The following is an 8,491-nucleotide window of genomic DNA, read 5'->3' as shown; positions in this document are numbered from 1 at the left end:
ACTCCCACTGTTACCAATAGTATTTGCTACAATTGGTCAGAGGTCCAGAGAACAAAGGCATTGAGAGATGTGTGGGAGACGGCAGACCGACCTTAGGCACCTTTTAGGGCACTTCCGAACCGCCTATTGGCTATCAGGACCCACTAAAGACCCGGAGTCTGTGGTTGCCTAGAAACAGCCGCAAGCCACTGCCACCATCCCCTTAACTTTCCGCCTCCGATTACTCCGAGGGTATTTCCGGTTCCGGCTGTGGGCCGGGGAGGACATGGCGACGTCTTCGTCGGCAGCTGCAGGGGAGGAGGACTGGTAACTTGGGGCATGGGCTTTGGCTGACCGCCTGGATCCGGTCCGGGGACTAGCTGCGGCCGCGGACGGTCCGTATGGCGGGCATGCGGGGCGGAGCGAGGGAAGAGGGATGGCAGAGATGCTGACATCTTTCTCTGAGTGAGCTTCAGGACTGGGGAGCGGGTGGGTGGAGGGACGCTAATCTAAGCCTGCGCTGCCCCAGCCGAGTGGAGCCGCACCTTACCCAGTTCTATTCCCCTCTCCTCCGGCCTCGTCCCATCCCATTGTCTTACTGAAGTGGATTTGCTCAGGGTCCAGAGGGATGTCTGCTCATCAGATCGCCCCCCTCCTTTTTAACCTCTCCAAGCCCGTGTCCTCCAGCACCCCCCCCCCTTTCCCCTTGGATCAGCCTATTTCTACTGAGGCTTTCTTCAGCATTCTCCCTCCCTGACAGCCCTGGGGACTATTGTCTGATAAGCCAAGCCTTACACTTCACACAAAGCTCTTAATCCTTGTCTCAAGCAATACTAACAAGAGACCAGAAACTGGCAGGACCCTGGGATTTGGGAAAAGGATAAGTGTGGGTTCACTCCACATTTTATTAGCTGTGTGGTGCCGACCAGGCTACCCACCTTCCATGAGTCAGTGTCCTCTGCTTTGAAAAAGTGGGTGTGGCATCTACCTCACAGAATAGTTGAGAGGGTCAGGATGGATTTGGAACATGCATCGGCCTCCTCATTAATGACTCTGGGATGTGGGCATCTGACAAGACTAGATGAAGCCTGGCAGGTAAAATGGTTACGTACCTAGTTATGACTGGGAGTCCAGAATGTCTGATTCCAAATCTTGTATCCTTGGTTCTAAGATATTCTACAATCTCTTCCCCCATCCCTTTTTTTTTTTTTTTTTTTTTTTTGTCACCAACTTACCACCGTCCCATCCCATACCTCACATCAAGGCCCAAGGTGCACCTAAGCTGGGTGAAGTATTGAAGGGCCTCTTGAGTTTCCTTGAACCAGGAAGCCCCGCCAGTGCTAGCCTTTACTGAGACCATCTAGACGCATGGTTTTCAGCCTGTTCAGGGGAATGTTAGGGTTTGAGGAGATACTGTGACCCATGGAGAGGGCGGCAGTGATTACACAGCTAGCCTGTAGTGCTCAGAGACTTAAAGAAAAGTTTTGACAACCACTAATACATAGGTCATGCTAAAGGCAGCGCTGATCTTGGTGAAGAGGGAATGATACACCTATAAGAAAGCAAACCGGGACTTCCAGACAAGATGGAGGCGTAGGTAGACACACTGTGCCTCCTCGCACAACCAAAAGAAGGACAACAACAATTTACAAAAAACAACCAGAACTGACAGAAAATCGAACTGTGTGGAAGTCCAACAACCAAGGAGATAAAGAAGAAACATTCATCCAGACTGGTAGGAGGGGCGGAGATGGGCATCTGGGCGGAGAGGACTCACAGCCACAAGGCGACGACTGGCGGACCCAGCGAGGTGGCGGATTGTGGAATGGGACAAGCCAGGCTGCAGCTGACAGACCCCACAGGGGGGTGGCTGGCAGACCCTACGGCCCCACATTCGCACACAGATAAACCAGGAGGAACGGTGGAGGAGCAAAACAGACCACCCAACCCAGGGCTCCAGCGTGGGGAAATAAAGCCTCAAACCTCTGATTGAAAACACCATGAGGGTTGAGGAGGCAGTGGGAGAAACTCTCAGCCTCACAGGAGAGTTCGTTGGAGAGACTCACAGGGGCATAGAGCATACACAAGCCCACCCACTTGGGAATCAGCACCAGAAGGACCCAATTTGATTGTGGGTAGTGGAGGGAGTGACGGAAATCCGGCAGAGTGGAGCGGAGGCCATTGCTCCCTCTTGGCCCCTCCCCCACAGCGTCACAGCACAGTGGCCAGCATTACCCTGTCCTGGTGAACACCTAAGGCGCCACCCCTTTACCAACAGGTGCACCAAGACAAAAAAAAAAAAAAATGGCCCAAATGAAAGAACAGATCAAAGCTCCAGAAAAAATACAACTAAGCAACCAAGAGATAGCCAACCTATCAGATGCACAGTTCAAAACACTGGGAATCAGGAAACTCACAGAATTGGTTGAATTTGGTTGCAAATCAGATGAAAAAATGAAGGCTATGCTAAGAGAAACAAAGGAAAATGTACAGGGAACCAATAGTGATGGGAAGGAAACTGGGACTCAAATCAACAGTGTGGACCAGAAGGAAGAAACATCCAACCAGAAAAGAAAGAAAAACAAGAATTCAAAAAAATGAGGAGAGGCTTAGGAACCTCCAGGACATCTTCAAACACTCCAACATCCAAATTATAGGGGTGTCAGAAGGAACAAAGGAAGAACAAAAAATGGAAAACTTATTTGAACAAATAATGAAGGAGAACTTCCCCAGTCTGGCAAAGGAAAGAGACTTCCAGGAAGTCCAGGAAGTTCAGAGAGTCCCAAAGAAGCTGGACCCAAGGAGGAACACACCAAGGCACATCATAATTACATTAGCCAAGATGAAACAGAAGGAGAGAATCTTAGAAGCAGCAAGAGAAAAGGACACAGTTACCTACAAAGGAGTTCCCATAAGACTGTCAGCTGATTTCTCAAAAGAGACCTTACAGGCAAGAAGGGGCTGGAAAGAAGTATTTGAAGTCATGAAAGGCAAAGACCTACATCCAAGATTACTGTATCCAGCAAAGCTGTCATTTAGAATGGAAGGGCAGGTAAAGTGCTTCTCAGATCAGGTCAAGTTAAAGAAGTTCATCATCAACAAGACCTTATTATAGGAAATGTTAAAGGGACTTATCTAAGAAAAAGAAGATCAAAAATAGGAACAGTAAAATGACAGCAAACTCACAGTTATTAACAACCACACCTAAAACAAAAACAAAAGCAAACTGAGCAAACAACTAAAACAGGAACAGAACCACAGAAATGGAGATCACATGGAGGGTTATCAACAGGGGAGTGGGAGGGGGAGAGAGAGGGGAGAAAGGTACAGAGAATAAGTAGCATAAATGGTAGGTAGAAAATAGACAGGGGGAGGGTAGGAATAGTGTAGGAAATGTAGAAGCCAAAGAACTTATATGTATGACCCATGGACATGAATCTATTATAGGGGGGAATGTGGGAGGGACGGGGTGGGCAGGATGGAGTGAAGGGGGGAAAGTGGGACAACTGTAATAGCATAATCAATAAATATATTATTTAAAAAAAAAAAAGCAAACCAAGCAGGAATCCTTCCATGTATTACCTGGGCGGAGCTGTGGAGTTAAGCCAGTCACTCATCCTCACTGTCATTACAACTGCTGTTTCTGTGACTGAAAATGTGTGTCCTGTGATGTACATTAGGACCGCTGGATCCTGATCCAGACAGGTTTACGTAGATCAGCTATACAACAGGATAATAAATACATCGGATACTAACTGCATTCTTTCTTCCTTTTAAGGAAGAAGGGTATATATGAATAGGAAAAAGAGGACATAGACTAGCTACTCTAGTCAAGATGCTCTTAGGTACCTTACATAAACAAATCCCCTTCATCTTCACTGTAACCTTAGGGAGGAGGTGGTGTTAGCTGTGCATGTGACACAGGGTAACTCAGGCTTACAGACATAAGTAACTACTCAGGCCATGTCACTGCTAAGTGACTGGTACCAACTCTGAGGCTGATGGCTCTTGCACTACAACACAGCTTCTGTACTACCTGGGTGTGTTCAGGTTGGTACGTCCTTTGAGAAGCTTTAAGGTGACTGGTATTAGCAGTGTATGTAGGTACTGGGATCCACGTGAACAATAGTGCAGGGGTAGCCAAGAATGGCATTGGTAACCTTGATGTTAATCAGTGGACATCACATTTCTTGGTCAGAGAGATGGCCGCTAAGGAATAATCCATAGAGCAACGAGACTTAAGCAGGGAGTCAGGAAACCAGACTCCTCTGAAGAGAGTTCTGTACTCTGTTAAGCCTTGAGATTGGGGCTAGTCATCTCACCTTCCTGGGGTTGTTTCCTCACCTGTTGGCGGAAATGACCTCTAAAACTCTGTCTCTCTAGGGTGCTTCCCTCTGAAATTGAGGTGTTAGAATCTATCTATCTGGATGAACTACAGGTGGTTAAAGGAAATGGCAGGTATGTATTCAACTAGAGGTGGTCATGAGTCCCTTGGGAATGAGAGGATTCCATGCAGGATCTGTGAGCCTTGATTCAGAGATGTTTCTCTCTTGTAGATAAAGACTTCCTTTTATTCCACCCCCCTCCCCCCCAAAAAAGAGCCATCCCAGTGCTTACTCCTCTGTCCATTTTACCATCTCACCCCCACCCACCCCAACCCTCCAGCCCCAGCCCAATCACATCCCCCATCTCCACTTCATCCACCTGCAGATCTTCACCGTGGGAGGTCTATATCACCCTGTACCCTGCCACTGCAGAAGACCAGGACTCGCAGTATGTGTGCTTCACTCTGGTGCTTCATGTCCCAGCAAAGGTGAGGCCCCTATCTTACGGCACCAAAGGGTGGAATGGGACCAGGGAGGAAGGGGACAGGTCCTGGGTGGAGTGATTTAGTGGTAACTTGTGGTTTTGTCCTACTAGTATCCCAATGAGGTGCCACAGATCTCTATCCGTAACCCCCGAGGACTCTCAGATGAACAAATCCACAAGTAAGTGGACTGGTCAGTGCAGGGAAAACTCAAGATACAGTTCAGTGTAGGGAGGGAACGGGGCAGGCCTAATGTTTGGTTTGCCTTCTTCCTCCAGGATCTCACAGGCACTGAGCCAAGTGGCCACGGCTGGGCTGGGTACTGCCATGCTCTATGAACTCATCGAGGTAAGAGGTGTTCTAGCCCTGGGAGATGTCCTTCCCATCAAGCTAGAGCAGTTTCTTTCAAGGGAGGCCATGGACCTAGAATCATGAATATATCTGTATTTACTTAGTCCTCGTTTAGGGTAAGGTCTAAATCCGGAAAGATGAGACTCTTCTGTTTGAAAAAATCTCCCCAAAAGATAGGCAGTTCTGTAGCCTTGCCAGGTTGCCTATTCCAGCATCTTGTTAGAAAATTACTTTTCCTCTTTAACTTGCATTTTGCTTGCTTCAGTTTGAGTGCTTCCTTGTTCTCTTGGCACTGGCAACTGAAAGTAGCAAGACACGGATCCCTTGAGGGTGTTCGCCATAAGTGAACATTTGCAGGCTAGTCTGCCATTAGAGCTGACTGGGACGAGTCGTGGTCCTGTACTGAGCTTCTAGCCCAGTGAAGGAAACAACCTCCGTGAAGCCACACCTAGAACTACAAGTTAATATTCACAGACCATTTTTGCAGTTTGAGGTTAAAAAACACATCATTAAGTACAGTCTGGTTTCATCTACTTTGAGTTTCTTGGAGGAACATTTAGAAAATAAAGGAGAGTGGCCTGGTGTCAGAGAGAGCGCGCCGAGGCCACTGTCGCACTCCTGAGTCAGGCCTCCGCCACGTAGTTTTGAACTTTGTGGAATTCCGGAGTGTTAGCTGTTAAAATAACAGTGCAAGTTCATGTTTATTTGATAGCCCAACTTTATGCAGCCTGAATTCTCTGTTCCTTCAGCTTGCCCATGCCTTGACCTTCTTTCTGAAAGTCTACTCCAGAACAGACTCACTGGGGCAGTGACATTCAAAGGCAGTTAACCAAGAATGGCCTCCCAGAGGACAGGTTTTAAAAGAACACTTTTTTCTCTCTAACGTATATTCTTTTCATCCACAAGAGGTATTAAAGGTGACTAAATGAGTGAAAACAGTTAAATTGGATTTTGAGCCAGGCAGATTTGGGGGTAGGAGTGGGGACTTAAGAGCAGGACTAATTCCAAGCAGAGGGAGCATCATCAAGACAGAAATGCATGAACATGACTGGCCTGGTGGGAGACAGTCCAGCCACTCTGGGAATAGTAGACAGGTTTTGTTCACAGGTCTTGCCTCCGCCTCCCTGTTTGAACAGTGTCTTCTCTCCTCTCAGAAAGGGAAGGAAATTCTCACAGATAACAACATCCCTCATGGCCAGTGCGTCATCTGCCTCTATGGTTTCCAGGTGGGTCTCTGTAGGGCTTGGGGTCTGCTTGGGATGGGGAGTGGAGGGCTCGTGAGAGAGCTTTGACGCAGTGCCCCACATCTGTGCTCCCTGTAGGAGCATGAAGCCTTTACCAAAACACCCTGTTACCACTACTTCCACTGCCACTGTCTTGCTCGGTACATCCAGCACATGGAGCACGAGCTGCAGGCTCAAGGACAGGAAGAGGAACGGCAGCATGCTGCAACCAAACAGGTCAGCCCGCTAGCCCCTGCTCACATTTGACACCGCCACCTCCCCACCTTTCCTCTCCCTCCGCTCCAGAGGCTCTTAACCGTCTACAGTCAAAGATACCTTTGAGATTAATGAACACTCACTTACCTAGAAGAAGCATCCTTGTGTACATGTAATCACACCGGACAGTTTCAGAGGGTTCCAGACTTCCTAGCTAGGCAGCCCTTCTCTGTCCCGCCTCACTGCTGGACAGGCATTCCTGTGCCCCTCCATCCCATGCCTCAGCAGATTAGGCTGGCTGGCTGGGTTGGGCAGCTGGCGATCACCCTGGGCCATGAAGCAGTGGTGTGATTTTTCTCCTCTTTTTAGAAAGCAGTCGGTGTGCAGTGTCCAGTTTGCAGAGAGCCCCTCGTGTATGATCTTGCCTCACTGAAAGCAGCCCCTGAACCCCAGCAGCCCATGGTAAGGGAACTCCCCTCTAACCTGAGCCAAGAATAATGGTATTCTCCAAGGAGGGAGAAATGGCATCTCGTTTGCCTTGAATGGGATCTGCATTTGGGCCCATCCCGGGACCTCTGCAAAGCCACAGTCCCCACGGGGAGCCCAAGGCTTCATTGAGGAGCCCAAATCTGAGGGATGAAGCCAAGAACTTTGTGCAGATCTCCTGAGGCAGTCTTGGAAAAGCAGGGACTTGGGTCTACCTTCAGTTTGTTCTTTCCTCCCCGCCAATCTGCTCCCTTCCCTCCAGGAGCTGTACCAACCCAATGCAGAGAGCTTGCGCCAGCAAGAAGAGCTCAAGCGGCTCTACCAGAGGCAGCAGGAGAGGGGGGGCATCATTGACCTTGAGGCTGAGCGTAACCGGTATTTTATCAGCCTCCAGCAGGTGAGGAAAGGGTTTCCCACTCCTTCCCTAATGACACCAACCTTCCTACCAGCACCCCTCTGCCTTGTCCCAAGGGTGAGTTTGTTCTACCCAGGGAGGTAATAGGCTGATGGTGGTTGGTTCATTTAGTGGGCAAGAGGCCATAGTTCCCTGCTTTGAGCAGCTGAATCTCCTTCACTGCATCTGCTCACTTCTTTCTAGCCTCCTGCCCCTTTGGAACCTGAGTCAGCGGTAGATGCCTCCAGAGGATCCCAACCACCCAGTGCCCTTGCCACAGAACTGTCCACTTCATCAACTGCCCAACCCCCTCAGTCAACTCCTCTGCCTATGGCCTCCCAATACACGTGTGAGAAGATTCCAGGGACTGGGCCAAATCAGCAAAGGTTGGGCGAGACCCAGAAAGCTATCCTAGGTCGCCCCCGGGCCAGTCGAGGCCCCTGGAGACAGCCTGAACGGAGGCACTTAAAGGGAGGGGAGTACAGTGCCCCCAAAGGCACCAATGACACTCAGGAAGTACCACCTCCTGAGAGGCCCTCCAAGGAGCCCATGGACCTAAAACCAGAAGAACCACATAACCAAGGGGTTGAAGGTCCCCCACCCCGCCGGACTGGGGACTGTGCTCGCTGGGGGCGCCCCAAAAGTCGGACACCAGGTTCTTCCTACCCACGCCTGCGTCGGGGTCGGGGAGCCTACCCTGCTGGTACTCGAAGGGAACCCTTCAGCCTGGAATCCGAGGATGGTTCCTAGCAGTACTGTGGGGGGAGAGGGGAATGGGGGTAGGAGGGGGGCAATAAAGAGATTTGGACTTGTTTGGCTTTCTTTGCTCAATAGCGTCAAGCCTGTGAAGTATGGCTGTCTTTCTAAATTCCTTGCAAGCCTGGAGTGTGGCAGAGTAGCCCCAACTTTGTCCTGAGATCTGTCATGAGATTGGGATCTAGGAAAAGAGGGGTCTGACATCTCCGCTAGTGTAGTGGGCTTCAGGGGAAACCAGTGGCCGCCAGTATTTAAGGGGAATCTGTAGGAACCATCCTG

The 8,491-nt window shown here is 49.7% G+C and overlaps 1 protein-coding gene across 1 annotated transcript; it reads left to right on the top strand.

The window, feature by feature from the left end:
• Positions 1–184: 184 nt before the first annotated feature.
• On the top strand, positions 185–8,225 carry RNF25 (ring finger protein 25). The gene is made up of 10 exons (XM_024564262.3): positions 185–306; positions 4,363–4,437; positions 4,690–4,792; positions 4,900–4,967; positions 5,065–5,134; positions 6,292–6,363; positions 6,460–6,597; positions 6,946–7,038; positions 7,325–7,459; positions 7,661–8,225. Exons 1-10 carry the CDS (start codon positions 266–268, stop codon positions 8,204–8,206), a joined length of 1,341 nt encoding a protein of 446 aa, XP_024420030.1. The 5' UTR covers positions 185–265; the 3' UTR covers positions 8,207–8,225.
• Positions 8,226–8,491: the final 266 nt, after the last annotated feature.

Source organism: Desmodus rotundus, chromosome 2, assembly GCF_022682495.2.
Source record: "Desmodus rotundus isolate HL8 chromosome 2, HLdesRot8A.1, whole genome shotgun sequence".
In the NCBI taxonomy this organism is placed as follows: Eukaryota; Metazoa; Chordata; class Mammalia; order Chiroptera; family Phyllostomidae; genus Desmodus; species Desmodus rotundus.
Note: the sequence above shows the minus strand (reverse complement) of the source record. Positions and strands in the feature narration are given on the sequence as shown.